This window comes from Erythrolamprus reginae, chromosome 2 (genome assembly GCF_031021105.1).
Source record: "Erythrolamprus reginae isolate rEryReg1 chromosome 2, rEryReg1.hap1, whole genome shotgun sequence".
Lineage (NCBI taxonomy): Eukaryota > Metazoa > Chordata > Lepidosauria > Squamata > Dipsadidae > Erythrolamprus > Erythrolamprus reginae.
The window spans coordinates 95,630,441-95,654,096 of NC_091951.1; the positions used below are offsets into that span (position 1 = coordinate 95,630,441).

The 23,656-nt window shown below is 41.4% G+C and overlaps 1 protein-coding gene across 2 annotated transcripts in view; it reads right to left on the reverse strand.

Annotated features, from left to right (window-relative positions):
• SEMA3B (semaphorin 3B) overlaps nt 1–23,656 on the reverse strand; it is a 65,166-nt gene that overhangs the window by 4,898 nt on the left and 36,612 nt on the right. For both annotated transcript variants that reach the window (XM_070738774.1, XM_070738775.1), the window contains 13 exons: nt 18,407–18,526; nt 17,343–17,436; nt 16,703–16,822; nt 15,061–15,206; nt 14,318–14,432; nt 12,507–12,576; nt 11,962–12,106; nt 11,347–11,566; nt 7,522–7,613; nt 5,528–5,569; nt 4,786–4,943; nt 4,364–4,419; nt 3,066–3,205 (listed from right to left, as the gene is read on the reverse strand). In XM_070738774.1, coding sequence (XP_070594875.1) covers nt 3,066–3,205; nt 4,364–4,419; nt 4,786–4,943; nt 5,528–5,569; nt 7,522–7,613; nt 11,347–11,566; nt 11,962–12,106; nt 12,507–12,576; nt 14,318–14,432; nt 15,061–15,206; nt 16,703–16,822; nt 17,343–17,436; nt 18,407–18,526 — 1,518 coding nt within the window. The remainder of the gene's footprint in view (nt 1–3,065; nt 3,206–4,363; nt 4,420–4,785; nt 4,944–5,527; nt 5,570–7,521; nt 7,614–11,346; nt 11,567–11,961; nt 12,107–12,506; nt 12,577–14,317; nt 14,433–15,060; nt 15,207–16,702; nt 16,823–17,342; nt 17,437–18,406; nt 18,527–23,656) is intronic.

Consider the following 23,656-nt stretch of genomic DNA (forward strand, 5'->3'; position numbering starts at 1 on the left):
AACCATTACAGTACTACAACAATCACTCCTAACCAAGTTATGGCGCACTCGTAATCAGCTTCGTCCTCACTGCCTAACAACTATTCCTTTATCTACTCTTTTAAAGAATACGTCTGTTTCACTATTGCTGTTGAATGCTCATTCTTTAGTTTCAAAGGTAGAATTTTTGTGTACCTACATGCTGTACTATAGAATATCCATAGCATTACAGTGATCCCCCGTTTATTGCGTCCCCAACCATTGCGAACAGGGTACTTCGCTATTTTTCAACCCGGAAGTCAAAATACCATCTACGCATGCGTGCCCGTGGGCACGCATGCGTAGATGGCAACCGGGAGATCAGCTGCTGGGCGGCTTCCCTGAGTCTTCCCCCTCTTGCTGGCGTCAGCGAGGAGTTTCCCCACCGCCCACGCAAACTCCTCGCTGCCGCCCGCCCTTCGCCCGCCCACGCCGTTCATTCTCGCCGCACGGGCCTGTCCACGCTGTCTCTCGGCGCTTTCCAGCTGAGTCCGGGAGCGAACTCGCTCCCCGACTCAGCTGGAAAGCCCCGAGAGACAGCGTGGACAGGCCCGTTCCTTGGCGCTGTCTCTCGGGGCTTTCGTGCTGAGTCCGGGAGCGAACTCGCTCCCCGACTCAGCTGGAAAGCCCCGAGAGACAGCGCCAAGGAACGGGCCTGTCCACGCTGTCTCTCGGCGCTTTCCAGCTGAGTCGGGGAGCGAGTTCGCTCCCGGACTCAGCACGAAAGCGCCGAGAGACAGCACCCCCCGGACCCCCAACCCGGGTTTGGGGGGCTGCTAGGAAGCCCCCCATGCCGGCGGCAAACAGCCGCGCCGCCCCCAATCTTCGGCTCCTCGCTAGCGCTGTGGGAGTAAAAACACCGTCTGCACATGCGCAGATGGTGTTTTTACTTCCGCATCGCTACTTCGCGAAAACCCGCTCGTTGCGGGGGCTCCTGGAACGGAACCCTCGCAACGAGCGGGGGATCACTGTAATTACAGAAACTTGGTTATCGGCAGATGATTTAGTTCCCTTAACTACTGTCAAAGCCTATGGATTTTCTTGCATACATTCACCAAGGAGAGGGGGTCGTGGTGGAGGGATCATTGCTACCAGAGAGACCTTTGATTACAAACTGAACAACATGCTGCTTGGGCAGGAGACCCTTCACTATTTCACACAAATGGTTATACAACATATTCTTTAAAAATTCCAGTGTTGGAGCATCCACAAATTCTCTCTGCATGGCCTTGTTGTAAGCTAGTCATTATGAATGGAGTTATTGTGACTTGCCAGCAGCCCCTGCATCTGGTAGGGCTGAGATGAGGCCAATGAGGTAATGCGGAAGTGACCTATGCAGCTGGCACCTGAGTTGGACAGTGAGGAGGCTGGTGAGGACTCGGTGCCAGAGGCAGAGGTTCAGCCAGGGCCTTCAGAACCTCCAGCACCTCACAACAGTGATGAGGGAGAAGAGAAGGAACCTCTTCTTAATGCATGAGTACGCAGAGCTGCCAAAAGGCAGGAATGGCTACATAGGAGGAGGTCTCCTTGGGAGGAAGCTTGGGGCTAATTGGCCACTCCCCAAATCTACTTAAGGAATGATAAAGACAGAAAAAATTCTGCAGGAAACAACTTGTTTGATACTTTGTTCAATTGTATGTGTCTTATTTGGAAAACCTTTATTCAGCTTATTGTCGTGGTTCCAGTTAGTATCCAAACTAAATTCGTGTCCAAGTCAAAGTACTCCTCAAAGTTCCAACGTATTGCCAGAGCCATCCTGGCACCTACACTGGGAAACCTAAAACTGAGTCTCCCACCCAGTTGAAAGTTCACATGCCTTGCCCCCCCACAAATATATCATGTTGCCCACTCAGATTGTGCCATCCTGGCAAGTCCTCTTTCCACTTCTGCCCAGGTGGGTGGCCATAGGATGTCCTTGAACCACTCGAAATAATGCTTTGTGGCTGCATCTGTTTCCTCATGAAGATCACCCCTCCCATGAACATCAGGCCTTCTATAGATAGTGTGGCAAGCGGTTAATTTATCACCAACTTCTGCACCGGCTTGGCACTTATCTGTTTTGGCTTCTGTTTTGTGGACTCATTCCAGGCATCTTGCCAACCTGCTTAAGCTATCTGCAATATCCAGGACTAATTATTTATCTTTGCTTTATGACTTTATGGATTTATGCCAGCTGTTAATGCCGTATAATTAACAGCTGGTTTTTTCAAGAAAAGATAGATTTAAAATTTATTTGTGTGTGAACACTACTAAGCCAGTTTATTAGTAGTGGTTAATCAATTAAATATAGGTTTCAACAAAGTGAGTGTGTGCTACAGTTTTCTCTGGTCTGTAGCTGGGGCAGAACAGGAGTGTCATACAATTTGGAATATATGAATGAAAGGTTGAATAAATAAAATACCCTATAACTTTATACAGGTGGTCTTTGACTCAAAAGAGGTCATTTAGTGATGGTTCAAAGTTACAATGGCATTGAAAAAAGTTGTTTTGTGTTCAAGTTTATATGTTCATCTGTCTGTTTTTCTTGTTTTTTTCCTTCTTTTTTTCTTTATATGCTTTGTTTGTTCTTCTTTTTTCTTTTCTTTCTATTTTTATACATAAAAATTAATAAATATTCTTTTTTTAAAAAGAAAAAAGTTGCTTTGTGAGTTTTTCACAATTATGACCTTTGCAGCATCCCTTTGATGATGTAATCAAAATTCAAATGCTTGGCAACTGCTTCACATTTATGACTTTGCTGTGTCCCAGGATCATGTGATCCCCTTTTGTGACCTTCTGACAAGCAAAGGCAACGGGGAAGCCAGATTCTCTTGACAACCAGGTTACTAACTTGTCAACTGCAGTGGTTGGCTTAACAAGAGGCAAGAAAAGTCATAAAATGCAGCAAAAACTCATTTAACTACCTGTATCGTTTTACAGACAAATCAATTATCCAAAAATAGCTAATGATGACATCTTCTATATTTCCTCAATGATAGCTGGTTGATGCTATTGGTATACTTTTTGCCTTTAGTAGAAAAGTGTGTGCACAAGCAATTAGGTTTTACCTCCTTCCGAGGGTCACTTCTAGTCTTTTGATATGTCCACACAATCTTGGCCTGCAGTGATTTAGGCAGACATTCCAGAAAAGTGCTGCTGCCTTCCACTCCATAGATTTTCCTTTCTGGTACACTGGTTTTCTGAGGATCTGTACAAAATCAGAAAGGAATAACATGAGGAATGTCTATCTATCACTTAAATCAGGGGTCCCCAAACTTGGCAACTTTAAAACTTGTGGACTTCTATTCTCAGAATTCTGGGAGTTGTTGTTGTTGTTGTTGTTGTTGTTGTTGTTATTATTATTATTATTATTATTATTATTAATTAGATTTGTATGCCGCCCCCCTCTCCGGAGACTCGGAGTGGCTCACAACAACAAAACAGTACAAATCCAATGACTAAAACAATTAAAAACCCTTAATATAAAAAACAATCGTACATCTCATACAAACCAAATGTAAAGCGGAAACAGCCCAGGGGAATCAATTTCCCCATGCCTGGTGACAGAGGTGGGTTTTAAGGAGTTTGCGAAAGGCAAGGAGGGCGGGGGCAATCCTAATCTCCGGGGGGAGTTGATTCCAGAGGGTTGGGGCCACCACAGGGAAGGCTCTTCCCCTGGGTCCCGCCAGACCACATTGTTTTGTTGACGGGACCTGGAGAAGGCCAACTCTGTGGGACCTAACCGGTCGCTGTTATCCCATTCATTGAAGTCCACAAGTTTTAAAGATGCAAGTTTGAAGACCTCTGAGTTAATTGATGAGGAACACATAGGCATGAAGGCCAAGTCCAGTAGTAAAACCAACTATCAGGAAAGAAGCATCAAAACATTGTAGAAAGAGAATACTTCCTTGAAGTACCTGTGAGAGCAGGATATGTGCACCCATGAAAAACAAACTAACCAACCCATGTAGAATCCATGTGAATTGTGAATGAAAGAAGCTATTTCTGCCTAGAAGGGTTGATAGATATGAGCATTTTAATGACTGGAACTGAGATTTCAGAGGCTGTAAAAAAAGCCTCTGAAATGGAGATTCCACAGGCTGTTTTCAGCCTCTGAAAACCTTCATTTGAGAGGCTGGGCAGGACTACATTCAGTATATAAGCCACACAAATTTTCACCCTGCTTTAGGGGGGGGAAAGGTGCATCTTATACTCCCCAAAACACGGGTATTTAGGTTTAACGTGGTACCTTAGCTCTCATACCATGTAAAGACAACTGGTTTCCCACAAGACACTTAGCAGAAAAGCCCCCAGCTTGTTTTGGCCCAGGCAATTCAATTGGGTGAGCAGATTTAAGAGCACTCACATCTGGAACACAAGATACTGGGATCTCCATTCCTCACATCCTGGCGTCGGAATCGCCTGTTGGGAAAGAGTATGGAAAGATTTGGCAAGCATTCTTCTGGGGTTGGACCTGAAGCCCCAGGTCTGCATAATCACCCTTCGCTGATTATATCTAGGAGCCAGTAGTGGTATTCACTTACCTTTGCTATCAGTTCTGACATGGGAGAATGAGCTCACACATGGCCCTTCTGCACATGCACAGAACCTTCTGCATATGCGCAGAGTGTCCCTGATGATGTCCGGGCAGGTGGGTGGGCAGAGCATCCTGTCACTGCTGCTACCAGTTTGCCCAGAACAGTGCAAACCAGTAGAATACCCCCACTGCCAGGAGCCATGCAAATAGGATTGGCCCCCAAGGTTACAGAGCCTAATCTGTAGTCATACCGTTTGGTATTCTGCAGGTATCGAGTGCAGGTGGTGCCATCCCAGGCACAATAGGGGTCCCTCGCTAGGCAGCATTCTGCGCACGCTTTGCCATACATCCCACAACGGTGCAAGGGCAGTTGTGAAATGGAAGTCCTGGATGCCAGGTACAGCTGTTGCTGTTGGAAGACAAAAACCACAGAGTCTTCTTAGGGCCCACCCATTATCTGGATGTAAAAATAATAACTTCCTGCTTCAAACGGGTTACTGTTTTGAGAAGCTGTTTATGAAGCCTAACCTAAGCTGTCAGGTACCAGTCTAATGAATGTACTGTAATACGTGAGAGGAAAATGGAGAATGGATATGATCAGAACCATCTAAATCACAAACAAGGTATCTAGTAGGGATCTATAACTTGTGTAGATAGTAGACAGCCAAACAGGAAATTAAGCTAACAATGGTGCATTTTACTTATTTTGTTCATGGACACTCAAGGAAAAGACACTTGAATGCAATATGATGTTTTTTACCTTCTTCTTCTTCTTCATCATCATCATCATCATCATAAAAAAGTGTATCTTGGACAGAAGAAATGCATACATATAACTAGCCCTATTCTGATCATCTTCTACTACCAGATAAATCACCTGTAATGATTTACTTTAGTTATTTATTAGTCAATGCAAGTTTCTCTCTTGGTTTTCAAGAATCGCTTCCCATTTTTAATTTTTTTAATTTAATTTTATTTTGCTGAGCTACATACCCGCTTGGATGAGATCTGCATGCTAGTAATAGGAGAGGAATCCTGTCAAAGAGAAATGGAAATAATTATGAGGGTACTGAACTGCTGGTTTAAAAATCACTACCTTTCAAGAAGTCCTCCCGATAACTGCTAGTAAGGGGTAGTAGAAGGAATCATCTTGAAAAACTGCAGGGTTGTAGTTGCAAGCAAGCAAGACAACAGTCAGATGACAGAAATCCGAGACCAGGGCAGATTGAAAATTGAGAAAGTGCCAGGACAGGACTCTTCCCTATTTCTCAGGAAATTAAATGGAGGGATGGGATAAGCACACACAGACTTGCAAGAGTATGTTACCAGAACATTATACTAAAAGTAGTATTGTTTTATATGTTAACTTGGGTTTCTTTGTCTGGTCTACATTGAAAGGGTGACACGGCTTTCATTTCTCTGGTGGGGCCTTGCACTGAAGCTGGAAAAGTAGAAGTACTTACAATGGCTAGGACAGTGCTTGATTTAACCCAGCCATCCCAATATTGATATTTGCGGTTCTGGTGGTAATACATGATCAGTGATCAGTCATTGATCACATCAACTGGTACGGTTGGGCAGTGTTTTGAATTGCAGAGGAAAAAATATTCTGCAGTCAACAAGGATTTGAAGATAACATTCATCATGGCTTTTGCCAGGATTGTTTGGCTGCTTTCTACTGTTGATTCTGGGAAAATATTTTTTTTGGTTTAAGGAATTGCACACAGATGCTAATATGTGTAGTCCCAGGCACTCTGATTATGTGCCATCAAGTGTTTTAGGCTCCTAGCAACTAGAGATGGAGTTGGAGATAGAAGCAGAGGCAGAGGTACAGCTGCAGTGGCTCAGTGGATAGAGTGCAGTACTGCAGACTACTTGTGCTGACTGTCAACTGACTGTGATTTGGCAGTTCAAATCTCACCAGGCTCAAGGATGACTCAGCCTTCCATCCTTCCAAGGTCAGTACAATGAAGACCCAGATTGTTAGGGGAAATAGGCTGACTCTGTAAACTGCTTAGTGAGGGCTGTAAAGCACTGTGAAGCAGCATATAAGTCTTAATGCATTGCTATTGCTAACAGACAGAAATAGGCAGATAGGCAGGCAGGCAGACACATTCATTCTAATCTAAATCAACCTTCAAACCAAATGCATTGTACATTCCTATTAATTTAACCAATGTCAACCTGGGGAATGGAGAGTCCCGACTGCCTTGCTCTAGGAAATGTTCAGTAACCAATGAGGCCTTGCATCAGGAGAGTCCATATAAGGGTAAGGGGTGTTCCTATGGTACAGCCAATTTAGGTTTAACAATTGAGATTGAAGCTAAATTTAAACTCTAGGGACTTAAATGATTGGATCAACATTTTTGGTATTCTCTCCACATATTAATTTTTTTCATTGGTCCAATTAAGTATCCTTCTGATGCCATCCTCTGAACTACAAACTAGCTAATGATAATTTAGTCTAGCTTCTCGGAGAATATATGCAGTTGAGTTAATTCCATCAACTATGGGAGAAGCATCTATGGTACTTGTATTATGGGTCATTCTTTGTCAAGTGGACCAGGTGTCCACATGACTACTTTTTGCAGCCTTATTTGAAAAGAAACTACCACAGAAACAACATATATGATAGAAAAAATTGTCCTCTTTCGAATGAAATAAAATGAAGATGATTGAAGGTGAGAAACAGAGAGCTCTGTTTCATCACCTTCAATCATTTTCATTAGAAAGAGTATGTTTTTTTCTATCACTGTCTGTTTTCTCACCTTCAATCATCTTCATTTTTATTTCCTTAGAAAGGGCACATTTTTTTCTATCATATATGTTGTGATTGTGATGATTTCTTTTCAAATAAGGCTTCAATTTCAGCTTGTCCACTTGATAAAGAATGGCCCTTACGTAATAAAGTATAATTCAATATTGTGTTAAAAAGTAGCTATTCTTGCCCCAGGTCAAACTAGATGACTTCAGTTGTTCAAACTCACCTTGAATACCTGAAGTTCCTCTAGCAGCAATTCTTCCATATTTTGCCGTGAGTCCTTCAGCACAGTGACGACTTTCAAGACTGTGCCAACGTCTGCCAGGCAAAGGGAAAGCATAAACCATTTTGCACAAAAACAAAGTGAGAGAGAGATTACAGGCAGGTGAGTTGGCTAAACTACAGTCCTGTTTTTCCTCCATAGCTAAGAGAAAACATGGAAGTTTCAAGCCATGCAAATCAGTTTACAGACAAAACGCAAATATGTTGACTATTGTTCAGTATCAATGGAGTGCATCTGATTGAGAAATATACTTGATTAATATTAATATACTTGGTTGCTATTTAATATACTTGGTTACTATTTTCAAGGGCCTTGATTTCAATATCTATTGATTTGCTAATCTCACAGCATAAAAGAACCCAGGAGAAATTGAATCATCAGCCTGGGGCGTGACTGATTATGATGTAGGAAGTCAGGAACATATTTCTTGTAGCATTTGCAAATAAAAACACTATTGCAATTATTAAGGGGTCCAGTTTGATCAAGACTGCAATGTGGATGAGGTATGGGTTTTTTTTTCCTATGCAATAGTTTTCATCAGGGGTGAAATTCAAAAATTTTCCCTACCAGTTCTGTGGGCGTGGCTTGGAGGGTGTGGCAATGGAAGGATACTGCAAAATTTCCATTCTCACCCCACTCTGGGGCCAGCCAGAGGTGGTATTTGCCGGTTCTCTGAACTACTCCAAATTTCCACTACTGGTTCTCCAGAACCTGTCAGAACATGCGGAATTTTACCCCTGGTTTTCATCCCCAATAACCTTTTCCAACTTCTTGCCATGGATAGTGTTACATATAGACAGATGTAGTAGCAATTTGCATAACCACCACTGATTGGCTAATCTAGCAGCGGGAGAAATGAATTACTGTCAGTAGCTAGCAGACTTCAGGGAAGTCCTTAAAAGCAGGTTCCCCGCAGCCTGCTGGCAGTCTGTATTAGTTCTAATTAATGGATAATAAAGGTGTTGAACTGTTCCTGTGACTTGCCTCTTCTTTTATATGTGAATTTAACAGATAGGACTTGAATTTTGTTCTGCCTGGCTGGCTGGCCACCCAACAAGACAATTATACAAATACACACACAGACGCTTGCAAGAAGGCAAAATGTTTCTTTATGTACACAATTGGCTTAATGCCACAGCAAGAGAAATGCTGGTTTATGAGTCCAAGGGTCAGGGTTAATAACTGAAGCTGGCAACAAAAGTCTCTCTGGCTTATGTCAGCCAATTACTCACTTAGCTCGAGTGTCAAAATGCCCAAAAGTGTCCAAAGGAAAAACGAAACCATGAAGCGTCAACACCTCTCTCTCAAATCTGAACGATAAATCCCCACACCGCCTTCTGCAAGCCCTTTCCTTTTTAACCCTGCTTTGGCATCTTTGATTACTGACAGCTGTGACTTAGACTCTCTGTCTGCGTCTGCGCAGCTGCTCTTGGCATCCCAGCATTCTACGGAACCTGACATTTAGAAAGGGATCATCCATCACCCCTTCCTTGTCTGACTCAGATGAAGTTCTAATTGGAGATGCTACGGGCTCACCAGGTTTCTCTGCCTCTCTGGCACTTTCCACATCCCATTCTCCTTCCCCTTCACTCCTCATTAAGCCAGACAGGTCTTCTTTGATCTGACAGACCCGGCTCCTCTGTGTCAAAATCAGTGGCCAGAGGAACTGGTCGTGAGCCAACCACAACAAATTTATACAGTTCTAAGTTAGTAAGGATTTAATTCCCATCATTAATACACCATGGAGGCCAAACGTAATTTTGCATTTCATTTATACAAGAATGATGGGATGATATGCCTGAATGACAAGTAAATGCATGTTTCCTGGGATCATGGTTGTTCTGGAGTTGTGGTTGTTTATGGCTGCTTTGGTCATATACATTTCCAAATTAATATATTATACATATGCAAATATATAACATTGAAAGAAAAACACAGTGGCAAAAGCAAAGGAACTGCAGGCGGTGGCTGAAGAAAGAGTAAAATCAGGCTTAAAATAGTCTTTGAACAGGCTGCTAGGAGCTATGTTTCAAAAAAGGAAGACCCAAGAAAGTGAAGTTGATGTGGTTAGGAGAAACAAAAATCAGTACAGTGGTACCTCGAGATACGAGTTTAATTCGTTCCGGACCTGGGCTCTTAAGTCGAGCAGCTCTTATCTCGAACGACTTTTCCCCATAGGAATTAATGTAAATAATTTTAATTGGTTCCAGCCCTCAAAAAACTCACAAAGTTAGTCTAAATTATGCAGAAAGACATGTTTTTAATGAAGAAATGTACATGTACATATAAATGAATAATGAAGTTTCTTTCACTTAACTTGTAAACTTTCTTAAACTTTTAAATTTACATATGTTCAACTTCTCTGCCACCCAATCCTGTAGGACAGAGGTCCCCAACCCTTTTTGCACCAGGGACCGGCTTTAAGCGATCAAGAGAGGAATGGGTGAATGAATGGACAGAGGGTGGGAAGGAAGGAAGGAAAGAGGGAAGGGACAGGAACAGAGGAAGGAAGCAAGGAAACTTATGAAAGGGGAGAGTAAGAGAGGAATGAGTGAAGGGAGGGAGGGAGGGAAGAAGGTGGGAAGGAGAAAGAAAAGAAGAAATAGAGGAAGGGAAGGTAAAAGAGAGAAAGAAAAAGAGCAAGAAAGAAAGAAAGAAAGAAAGAAAGAAAGAAAGGGGGAAGGGACAGGAACAGAGGAAGGAAGCAAGGAAACTTATGAAAGGGGAGAGTAAGAGAGGAATGAGTGAAGGGAGGGAGGGAGGGAAGAAGGTGGGAAGGAGAAAGAAAAGAAGAAATAGAGGAAGGGAAGGTAAAAGAGAGAAAGAAAAAGAGCAAGAAAGAAAGAAAGAAAGAAAGAAAGAAAGGGGGAAGGGACAGGAACAGAGGAAGGAAGCAAGGAAACTTATGAAAGGGGAGAGTAAGAGAAGAATGAGTGAAGGGAGGGAGGGAAGAAGGTGGGAAGGAGAAAGAAAAGAAGAAATAGAGGAAGGGAAGGTAAAAGAGAGAAAGAAAAAGAGCAAGAAAGAAAGAAAGAAAGAAAGGGGGAAGGGACAGGAACAGAGGAAGGAAGCAAGGAAACTTATGAAAGGGGAGAGTAAGAGAGGAATGAGTGAAGGGAGGGAGGGAGGGAAGAAGGTGGGAAGGAGAAAGAAAAGAAGGAATAGAGGAAGGGAAGGTAAAAGAGAGAAAGAAAAAGAGCAAGAAAGAAAGCTGCAAGCACCCCCCCGAGCCCCCCAGGCCGGCTGCAACCCTTTAAAACACGCGCGCCGCTTCGCAGCTGTCTCCTGAAGCCGAACGCGGAAGTTAGCGTTTGGCTTCAGGAGACAGCTCCTTGGCGCTTGTATCTCGAATTTGGGCTTGTAAGTAGAACAAAAATATCTCTCCCCTCCCAGCTCTTATCTCGAGTTGCTCTTAAGTAGAGCAGCTCTTATGTCAGGGTTCCACTGTATATGATTTTATTTAAACAATATTTAATTCATTAAAACAACTAATAGGTGTCCTCTGAATGAATTTAAGGACTTCTTTCTTCTAAAATATTAAAATTACAATTGAGAGGCAACTTGTTTTTGCCTATGCACCTCTGATCTATATTTGGTTCTGCTACAATAAATAAGCTTCCTTGAAGCTGTGAGCCAAATCTGAAGAAGGACTCAAACATTCTACCTTTGAACAAGGGATGTCCTCTAGAATACAGTGTTGGGGAAGAAATAGAAACTTGGCCTGAACACCTGTGCTTACTCATCAGAAGAGGAGGGAAGCAGACATACCTGTGCCAATGAAAAGGACATCATAATGTCCATCAGCAGCTGCCACTCGGTCTACTGCAATACGAGTGAAGATGTGGTCCACGTTGGTTTGCAGGAAGACCGGCCTTTGGCCATGGGGTAGTACTGGATTAAACATTAATGGGTGGTTACGAGCAAATTGGATCACATCATCAGGGTAATCCTTGGTGGAACTAAAGGTGCCAAAGGTTTTGCTGGGACACTAGAAGTTCAGAGAGAGAAGGAATGTAAAGAGAGGCAACATCCCAAACATTGAAAAATGGTCTACTCATCAATGCTTCCTACCGGAGCCCCCCATTTCCCTCACTTGGCTTTCATTCTATCTTTTGCTTTCCTTCCATTTCAATCAAATCCCATAATAATTTTGCATTCTATGCAGCTCACTTGCTGCCCCTCCCTTCTGATCTCTTTCTTTCATTGTTTGCCAGCCCCCCCAAAATCTCCTAGAACAAAAGCAAAACTCTGGAAGTATAGATCCCTCTTCTTCCTGGATGGGAGTTAGACATCACTCAATAATCATCGCAATCTCTAGAGTTTTCATGGGCAGATACACTTTTATTTTTCATATTTCAAGGTCTCAAAATTCAATGTACGTACCGTTCCAGGGCGGGGATAAGGGACCCGGCCTTGATAGGAAACCCACTGATAGTTAGGCCCCTCCTTGTGAGCAAAAGGGCCAAGGAAAGCTCTGCGGATGTCATTCATGTGATACACGCAGACAGCAGAACATTTGAAGACTGTGCTGTAAGCAGAAGAAAAAGGAACATTACAGGAAGAGTAAAGAAATGAAACTGGGAAAGAATGCGTATCCCATTGCCATCTAATAATGTGGATTATAGAGCTTTTCTGACTTCCGCTCAAAAGGCACTGGGGAGCATATTTTTTCCATTTAACAATATTGTCAGAGGTTGGGGGTTGGAGAAGAAAATTTTAAAAGCAATGGAAGATTATTAAAAAATTGTATTGTATTGTATTGCATTGTATTACATCACCGTTACATTGTGCTACGTTACATTATGTTACATTATGTTATATTATTGTCTTTGGTTGATGGATCGAAGGTCATTGTGAAAATGCAAAGTAAATAGAAGAAGCCTGAACTCTGCCCACTGCTGATGTAACAAAAACTATTTTCTTTTTACCTGGAAGTGGTGAAAACTGCATACAATAATGGGTTACGCTTATCCCTGGTTGGCAACAAGAACACATCACCTAAGTTGAACAAGAAGGGAAGAAATAATTACCCTACAGCTTAGCACCTAACAAATGACTTCTATCCAAAGTTGAGAATGACTTTCTTTCAACCCAGACATCAGAACATTCACCAAGGAAGGAATAAATCAAGCCCCCATCCCTGTTCATCTTGCTTCTAGAAGATCCTAAGCCAGCCTTTGCCAGTGCAATTATTTGGCAAAAAGAAAAAAAATTCCCACAATGCCCAGCCATCACAGCCTAATTTCATATTGCCTGGGGACAATGGGATGAGATAGTACAACTATCCGAAGAATCCAAGTTGCAGAAGACTGGGTTAAATCTGTTTTTTAAAAAGAAGAAGTTGCCAAAAATCAACTCTGTAAGAAGACAAGAACACCAGATGGTAATATCTGAAAGTTAAAATTATGTGATTTCACTGTTGTAATTCTGAGGACATGGAGAACATTAAATTATATTAACATTCAGAAAAGCCAGATTGCAAATGGACATTTTTCAAGGAAAAAGTTTGTCTTATTAAACTGGGATAAAACGTTTCTGTATTTCAGCCGCCCCGAGTCCGCGGAGAGGGGCAGCATACAAATCTAAATAAATAAATAATAAATAATAAATAAATAAATAAATAAATAAAAAATATATATAATTGTTAACTTGTAAAGAATGTTTCTTTTCATTCTAAAGTAGTAATATGATTGGAAGTATAATAATGCTGATGGTAATAAGTTTAAAAAGCCAAATTATTTACTGGAAGTTTTCTTACCATTGTTTAGAATAGAATAGAATAGAATAGAATAGGGTAAACAAAAGCAATCAGGAAACAATCAATATTAATATAACTCATAAGAATTCAAGCAACAAGTTACAGTCATACAGTCATAAGTGAGAGGATATGTGTGATAGGAACGGTGAGAAGACTAATAGTAATAGTAATGCAGCCTTAGTGAATAATTTGACAGTGTTGAGGGAATTATTTGATTAGCAGAGTGATAGTGTTTGGGGAAAAAATAGTTCTTGTGTCTAGTTGTTCTGGTGTGCAGTGCTCTGTAGTGATGTTTTGAGGGTAGGAGTTGAAACAGTTTATGTCCAGGATGTGAGGGGTCAGTAAATATTTTCGCTGCCCTCTTTTTGATTTGTGCAGTATACAGGTCCTCAATGGAAGGCAGGTTGGTAGCAATTTTTTTTTCCTGTAGTTCTGATTATCTTCTGAAGTCTGTGTTGGTCTTGATGGGTTGCAGAACCAAACCAGATAGTTATAGAGGTGCAGATGACAGACTCAATGATTCCTCTGTAGAACTGTATCAACATATTGTATAATTATGTATAATTGTAAAACTGTATAATTCCAAGCACATCTGAACTAAAAAGGGGGAAAATGTACTATCATGCCTATATTTCCGCTCTACAGACTATATAGTCAAATGTGAGAGGGGAGATGGTCACCACCAAGGAAGAAGGACACAATCTGAACTCAGCTTTAACTTAACTATTTTAACTGGGAGAAGACCTATTTTAAGATCAAGAATACAAAAAATAAAGAAACAAAAAAAAAAGAATCTTTCAAGAATTGCTCAGTTGGAGCAGAAAAGAGAAGGAAAATGATTATTTTAGTGAGGGACTTAAGAGTGTGGGATTGATGTATTATTCCTTCAGTCAGCATCATTCCAAGCTGCTTGATAGTTTGACAACATTTCCCTCATTTAGGTCCATTCCCACCGTGCACCCCGAAGAATCAATCACTCACGAAGGTGGTCAAAATAAGTGTCATTTCCATCAGTGCCGGGTACTGCACACACCAGCCGAGCCTTCAGGAATGTTGTCCATTTGTTCACCAGGCTTCTCTGGCCACCCATATCATTCTAAAGGAAGAAAAAGAGACATATATAAAAAAAAGCTGGTTGGAGAGCGTAGAAAGTGATGTACGTAGAGACTAGCTGATTCAGGGACCTTCAAGGAGCTCCAAATGTTAATGTAAATGGGCTCAGTTGGAGATAGAACTTAATGCACATCATAAAATGGGGTGGGTGGGTGAGAGGTTATCCAAAGGCAACTTGGATCTTTTTTTTTTCTTAGAGAATGGTTTACTTTTTATCCAAGAAACTTCTTCAGCTCTTCAGAAGCTTCTTGGATGAGAAGCGAAATGTTTTCTAAGGATAAACAAACAAACACAGGAGCATCCAACTGCCTTTTGGAAAAAAGCACATTTGGGACAACCATGACATGAATGATTGGAAATTTTCATAAACACGGGTCAGAGGTTGATTTTTACTGCTTCCAAAGCGTTGCTGTCCAGGAATCCTTTTTGGATACTTCAATTGTTGCTGTAGAATTCCTTGGAAACATTTCCTTTAAGGCAAGGATCCTTACCCTTTCAATATAGTCAGGGCCAACTCCTAAGCTAGCCATCTATCTTCACCAGACTTTGTCTAACTCCTAAGCCCCCTGAACGTCCTCCTCTTAGAACTGGAGCCCATACAATAATCTTACCCGGCAAATTTGCCCAATGCGTGCAAAACTTTGTTTGCCCAGGCCTTGGGATCCTTCCACTGCTGTTTCCCGGAAGAAAAAGAAGATCTTATCATCATCAGCGTTCTCACTCTCTGGGATCCAGAAGACATCAATGAACTTGGGTTCTTGAGACAAAGAAATAGAAGAGAATGTTAATGTGGGACAAAGCAATGCAGGCCATTGTTTTTAGGTTTGCAAATGGCTGCCTTAGAGACGGGGTAGAAAAGCAAGGTAAGAAACAGGCAATGTTGCAGAGACAATATGCTTCTTAGATTCTGGTTTTCCTTCTACTTAAGTTGAAATTTTAGCAGATATTTTCCTTTGACATCTATGCCAAAGTAAGAGAATTTCATGGGACTGTGATTCCGGGATTGTTCACAAGTGTGGTTAAAAAAAAAATAAAGAGTCAATATTGAGGCTATGGCAGTATGGCTGAAGTTCCACCTGTTTATTATGGGCTGCACATAAAAAAAACAGGTTGCACTGTCACAGGCAACTTCTTGACAGTTTTGACCAAACCCTAACAATATTCCCTGATTTTTTCCATCATTAAATTCAGTTGTTCTCTGTTGTCCTTGGACAAAAAGTGAGAAGAAAGCCAACTAGTTGGTCCAAACTGCAGGATATTTAGAAGAAAGAAAAGTCACAGGTTTGCCTTCCCCAATAGTTCTCCTTTGATGTGTTGGGATTTATAATCCCAGTTTCCGGTGTAATCATCCAAACTGCTATTTCCCTAAACTTGAATACAGCAATGTAAAATAGCTGAAAAATGAATTATAATAAACAAAACAGAAAACACACTATCCCGCGGAGCATTCTACTGTTTTTTTCCCCCCTTCCACTTTCTCTTCGCCTTTATTTACCCTTCTGAACTCTCAGGCTGCAATAATGACAAGCTCTGATCACTAGGTGGCAGCTTCCACTCATAAGTTAGAAAACAACAAGTGAGCAACTTGATTTGCCACAGGACAGGAGAGAGATGAATGAATTCTGGATTCCCTGATACAGTGGTACCTCTATTTAAGAACTTAATTTGTTCCGTGACCAAGTTCTTAAGTAGAAACGTTTGTAAGTAGAAGCATTTTTTCCCCATAGGAATCAATGTAAAAGCAAATAATGCGTGCAAACCCACTAGGAAAGAAATAAAAGCTTGGAATTTGGATGGGAGGAGGAGGAGGAAGAAGAGGAGGAGGATAGTTGCTGCCCAGAGCGAAGGGAGCGTTTCTTTTCTCTGGGCACTGGCAGAGATTTATTCCCTCTCCAAGCGCCCAGAGAAAGGAAAATGCTTTGTTCACTTTAGACTGCCAAAGCATCCTTAAGCACCACTGAAAGGCTCCTCTGATGGACCAGAAAAGCCCGAGATGGCTGGGATTAAAGGGAGAATGGCAGGAAACTGGCTGGGCCTTCGTGCTGCTCGAAAATTCCCTAGGAAATTTTTCTGGGCTCGGGTTCTTAAGTAGAAAATGGTTCTTAAGAAGAGGCAAAAAATCTTGAACAGCCGGTTCTTATCTAGAAAAGTTCTTAAGTAGAGGCGTTCTTAAGTAGAGGTACCACTGTACTTTAAAGAACATTATTTCTTTCACCCTCCTCCCTCTCCCCTTCTCACAAACCCTCCACTGACCGTTGAGCCATCGGGAATCATGCTGCTCGGTGCGGACAGAAGGCCTCGATCCCAGGCTGCGGAAGATAGTGAAGTCTCGGCCCATCAGATCAGTAGCCACACCAGAATAAAGCTCTTCACCTGCGCAGCACAAAAGGAGAGGTGTTTCAAAAGCTTTCTGCCTTCCTAATCTCCATTGACAGCTGAGAGAATGTTCAAAATATTCACCCGTGAGAAAGATCTCAAGACATCAGATGGGGACAGCGCACCAGTAGTGGGTTCTAAAACTCTTTACTACCGGTTCACCTGCACGTGATGCTACTGCGCATGTGCAGAAGCTTCTGCGCATGCACAGAAGCGTCCCAGGTGGGCAGGCGGAAGCTCCTGCTGCCAGCACTACTGGTTCTTAGAACTAGGGCGTACCAGCAGCAACCCACCACTGGAGGGCACTGCTTTAAGGTGATGAACTACCATCCCAGCAAATGCACCTTTGGCCAAGAGTGCCAGCTGATCTCAACAGTTTGCAAGGCACATGGAGGGAGGAAAGATGAAAGTTTCAAAGGATTCCACGTGAGATCTTACATGGCTCTTCTTTTCTTGTCTCTTTCTCTTGTCTTATTTGAGCGGTAGGTCATTGTTGGGGGGGGGGGCTCTCCCTTACCTGCAAGAACTGAGGCCGCGGTATGATTTGGGTCATAGGGACTTTTGCCTTTGCCATCTTCCAGGCTCTTGAAGTCCAGCTTAAAGACAGAGTCCTAGAGAAAGGAGCAAACATCATCGAACACTTGTTTCTCTTTGTTTCTCTTCGAAATACTCCAAAACATCTAGTATAATCCTAACATTGTTTCTTATGTATCTTTTGGGCAGAAAGCTGTTTTGATCCATATGTATAAATTCTACCAAGAATATTTTCGGTCTTTCAGCTATTATGGTCGTGAAAATTTTATAATCCGAATTTAGTAGTGAGATAGGTCTATAGTTTTTAACATAAGCAAATTTGAATTTTCTTTGGGGACCAATGTATAAGTTGCTTCTTCCTACGATGTGACCGGTTAGATCCCACAGAGTTGGCCTTCTCCGGGTCCCGTCAACTAAACAATGTCGTTTGGCGGGACCCAGGAGAAGAGCCTTCTCTGTGGCGGCCCCGACCCTCTGGAACCAGCTCCCCCCGGAGATTAGAAGTGCCCCCACCCTCCTTGCCTTTCGTAAAGTTCTTAAGACCCATCTCTGCCATCAGGCATGGGGGAACTGAGACATCTCCCCTGGGCCTATACAGTTTATACATGGTATGTTTGCTTTTAATAATGGGTTTTTTAGTGTTTTTTAAATTATTAGATTTGTTCTTATATTGTCTTTGTTATTGTTGTGAGCCGCTCCGAGTCTACAGAGAGGGGCAGCATACAAATCTAATTAATAATAATAATAATAATAATAATAATAATAATAACAACAACAACAACAATAATAATAATAATAATGCTGGGCTTTTCACATTTGTTAAAACTTCATTGAATACTTCTATTAATATTGGACCTAAGGACTTCTTGTAGAATTATGTATATTTCTCCTGGTAGACTGCCAGGACCTGGAGATTTGTTGCTTCTTTTTTGTGTCTAATAGTTCTAGGGGCATTATCTCTTTGTTCAACATTGTTTGGATCTCTTGTGGAACTTTCAGTAGTTCTGCCCTCTGTAAATACTGCCTGAACCTTGGTGCATCACTCACCTCCACACGTTGCCCCACTTCTACAAAACCACAGATGGGGTGGAAAGCCCCAGTGCCACAGGCGTACAGGTGTGTGCGATTGTAGAGATGCAGGATCTTAACAAAATTCATACACTCCACCTGAAAAGCAAGAGCAGAGCCCATAACTGAGCAAGACTAATAAATGACTCCAACTTGGACGGGAGGGGGGGGGCACTGCTGAAAGAGAAGGAAGGAGAATAGTTGGAAGTCAGTGATCAAGTAACAGGAAAGCTTGCAAAAAAGCAGAGAGCGTTTTTCCAACCAAATGCTTCTTTCAGATGCCAGAAAGAACAGCTTGCAGAGCTGACAAAAACTGGGAATTGAAGGGAAAAAAGAGGCCAGAGGAAGATGGTGAAACACAGTTTTCTGGCATTTGCTGTCTTTACTTATGGATACCCTCCCCTGACCTTGCTGGAATGCCAGTACATGTGGGAGCCTTCCTTCATTTTCGTTTACATCAAATGAGATGGAATAGTGGTGCTGTGACGCCCGAGACTCATTGGGATGACAGCATATCTTATCTCCAAGACCGCCTTCTGCTGCACAAATCCCAGCCTCCAGTGAGGTCCCAAATAGTGGGTCTTCTCTTTTTTTTTTCTTTTTTTTAAATTAATTTTTTAAAATAAACAAACACACATACAAACATTAAACATAAAGTGGGGGTACATTTCCCCCGCTTATCTTGAAAGTATAAATTCAAATACAGAAAAAGAATACATAGTTAGCGATATATTGAATATTAAAAAATCTAATAAATTTGAGTTAAAGTTTTCCCAATTTTTACTAATATATGTAGATAAAACAAAATCCTTACTATGTTACTTATACATAAACTAATTCTACCATAATCATCAAGCAATATATTTAAACTAATGTTGACATTAATATTACCCAAATAAAAACAAATTCAACAAATTAACTAAAAATAGGTTTATATGTCTTATTTTTTCTTATCTATCCATTTATAAACATTGTTCCACGTTTCATAGAACTTAGTATCTTCCTGATCATTTAAACGTCTTGTCATCATATCCATTTCAGCGCAGTCTAGTACCTTTGCTATAACTTCTTCTTCTAATAGTGGGTCTTCTCAGGGTCCCATCAACCAGACAATGCCGGCTGGGTGGGCCTAGGGAAGAGCCTTCTCTGTGGGGGCCCCAGCCCTCTGGAACCAGCTCCCTCCAGAGATTCGCGCCGCCCACACCCTCCTTGCTTGCTGAAAAAGTTTGAAAACTTATCTTTCCCATCAGGCCTGGGGCCACTAAATCTCCCCCCTGACCAACGAATGTGTTCAGAGTGACCTATTGAGTGAATGATAAATTTAATGTTTTAAAGTTTTTAGGATCTTTTAAGTCTTTTAATCGTAATTAATTGGATCAAATTGTTTTACAGTGATCCCTCATTTTTCGCGGGGGATGCATTCCAAGACCACCCGTGAAAAATGAATTTCCGTGAAGTAGAGGAAATATATATTTTTAATGTATTTAATGAGTATTTGGGCTTTTAAAACCCACCCTTTACATTAATCAGTCATTCTATAATGTTTCTCAACTGGAACTACATGTGATATCCTACCAGTTTCTTTAATAGAGTACAGTAGTACTGTAGAAGAATTTTATGAATTTTTATTGGATTTAAAAATTTTAATGGATTTAACGGATTTTAGCCCCCTTTGAAAACTCGTGAAATAACGAATCCGTGAAAGATGAACCACGAAGTAGCGAAGGATTACTGTACTATGTATTCTATGTTTGTTGTGAGCCACCCCGAGTCCACGGAGAGGGGCAGCATACAAATCCAGTAAATAGATAGATAGATAGATAGATAGATAGATAGATAGATAGATAGATAGATAGATATCTTGCTGCCTATTTTTCCTCAAGAGGGGGCGCTGTAGAGAAAGCAGCAGTCCTGTGGCATAAACTTCATGCAACGGCTCAGAAAATAAAAGAGATTTGGGGACGGACAGGAGGAGATTTCGTGCCTATCACCAGCAGACACTGCCACAAGGTCTACTTCCTCCTCCCCGCTCCCCAGGCTCTGTCAGGAGGTAAACATCTGTCTGATTTAGCGTTAAGCTGGATTTACTCATTAAAAAGTGTCAGCTTATTTAAATGTCTGGAATAACTCAGGCAGAAGGGCAACCTTTCCTTCCCAAGAAATGGGCCATAAATAGAAGTGAGGGGGTGGGGGTGGGGGGAATGATAAGCTTACTGTGGGGAAAGGAGAAGATAACCAGGGCCTCATTCAGCACCACCAGGCACTCAAGAACCTGCCTTCTTTCCAGCAGTGTTTCTCAACCTTGACAACTTTTCCGATGTGTGGACTTCAATTCCCAGAATTCCCCGGCTGGTATACTGGCTAGAGAAATTCTAGGAGTTGCAATCCACACATCTTCAGCCAAGGTGGCACAGTGGGTAGAGTGCAGTACTGCAGGCCAATAAAGCTGACTGTTAGATTTGCAGGTCAGCGGTTCAAATCTCACCAGCGGCTCAAGGTTGACTCAGCGTTCCATCCTTCCGAGGTGGGTAAAATGAGGACCCGGATTGTGGAGGCAATATGCTGGCTCTGTTAAAAAGTGCTATTGCCATACCATACCTACAACTCCAAATATCATTGCTAAAATTATGGAATGCGCTGAACTCTCCAAAATGACAATGGAGTTGCGAAACAAAAAAGAATAAGATTTCTATAAGGCCTGGGAGAAGTGGTATCAATGGATATCCAGAATACGAAGCAATCCAAAAGCTGTCTGAGTTCAATTCTACTGATATACCCACATAATCACTGGAAAAAAACTAACTCTATCTTAACTTTAATTCTTACATACTTTACTATTCTCATTTCCTATTTTCACCACTTAATAAGAACGACAAGTCATTAAACTCAATGTCTGCTATTGAAGCAGACAATCCCTTTCCCACCCCATCTCCTCCTTAGATTTATTAAGTTATATATGGTATAGATAATAAATATGGTCACTGGAATGTAAATTAAGAACGAAACATGAATAGAACTACTGTAATAATATCATTTAATATATAATAATAATATGTATATTAAGGAATATAATGGACCTCTGTAACTCTCTGTAATTTTTTACCTTTAAACTCATTATACTTGTATTCTCTTTTCCCCTACTCTCCCCTTTGATTTTATTTATTTATTATTTAGTTATTATTTAGATTTGTATGCCGCCCCTCTCCGCAGACTCGGGGTGGCTCACAACAGAATAAAAACAATTTATACTCCCCACTTCCCCTTCCCTTTTCAATAAACCAATAAATTATATATTTTTTTAAAAAAGTTCTATTGCTAACATGTTGTAAGCCGCCCTGAGTCCAAGAAGAAGGGTGGCATAAAAATATCAAATAAATAAAATAAATCTTAAAAATTGCTAAGGTTAAGAAAGGCTTTCTCATGGAATTGTCTCTCCCAATAGTTCTTGAGAGGGAACAGAGAACAAGCCAGCAAGGTTGAATGGAATAGGCCAAAAAGGAGCCACTTCACATGCAGCCATTAGTCAGTTGCAAAGCAAACAAGTACAATGGCAAGGACTTGTTAGCCGAGATGAAGGGAAGAGGGGAGGGGGTGAGGGGGAGGAAGAAAGAAGAGTTCCCATAATGTCAACACAAGTCTCAGGAAAGGAGGGGATCAAAGTGGTGGTGGTGGTAGGGGGCAGAGTTCATGCTAAAGCCCTGCCACTGGCTCAGTAGTTCATCTTTTGAAACAGACAAACCTTCAAACCAGAAAATAAATGTATTAAGAGAATGCAAACAAACAGGAGGTTTTTATGACTACGTTTCATTTTCTTTGCCTTCTTGTGTTTCCCTTCTAATTTCACGAGTTGTCCTCTTTCTCATGTAATTGCCTGCCGATACCCATCAATAATCTGAATTTTTAAAAAATGTTCCTTTCCACACTCCCATGTCTGTTTTTTACAATATTACATGGAATACCTGCCCTTAAAGAAATAATTTGAAACTATGAATTAGTTGAAATAAAAAGGCACCTGCACTGAGTTATAGAAAGGATGTGCCACAGCAAAATGGTAGAACAATGTTCAGGATCATTGCAATGATCATTGCTAGAAGTGGAGAAACTATTTATTTTATTTATTTGTTTTGTCCAATACACAACAATACACAATGAGGGTTATAGGGGATATAATCAGGTAGAATGTATTAAAGGGGGAATAGGGGAGAAAATAAAGGAGTGAAATATAACTATGAGAGAATAGCAGAAAAAGATACAGGTATAGAAGAGAAGATACAGGAGATATAGGAGAGACAATAGGATAGGGGATGGTAGGCAAGGTATATCTATATCTTTCTCTCTCTCCCAGCCTCCAGCCCCAACCCACCCCCACCCTGTGTGTGTGTGTTTGTGTATTTGAATCAGCATTGCCTCCTACCAACTGCTTGGACAAGTTCCTGCAGTATTTTGGCAAGTATTTTTTAATGTAATTTTATTATTAGATTTGTTTCATTATTATACTGTTTTTATTTCTGTTGTGAGCCACCCCGAGTCTTCGGAGAGGGGCGGCATACAAATCTAATTAATAATAATAATAATAATAATAATAATAATAATAATAATAATAATACCTTTGGAAGTGGTTTATCAGGGCCTGTTTTCTAGGGCTGAGAGACAATGACTGGCCCAAGGACACTCAACAGAGCTTTATGCCTAAAGCAGAACTAGAACTCATGGATTCTTGGTTTTTAGTCAGGTTCCTTAACCCAGTGATTTTCAACCTTTTTTGAGCCACGGCACATTTTTTACATTTACGAAACCCTGGGGCACATTGAGCGGGGCGGGGGGGGGGGCGCTAAAAAAAGTTTGGACAAAAAAATTCTCTCTCTCTCCCTTCCTTCTTCTTTCTTTCTCTCTCTCCATCCCTCTTTCTTTCTCTTCCTTCCTTCCTCTCTTTTTTGCTCTCTTTCTCTCCCTCCTTACCTCCCTCTATGTCTTTCTCTCTCCTTCCCTCCTTCTCTTTCTCTCTCTCTCTTGCTTTCTTTCTCTCTCTTGCTCTCTCTCTCTTGCTCTCTCTCTCTTGCTCTCTCTCTTGCTTTCTTTCTCTTGTTCTCTTTCTCTCTCTCTTGCTTTCTTTCTCTCTTTCTCTCTTTCTTTCTTTCTTTCTTTCTTTCTCTTTCTTTCTCTCTCTGAGCTTCGTGGCAAACCTGACCATGTCTTGCAGCACACTAGTGTGCCACGGCACACTGGTTG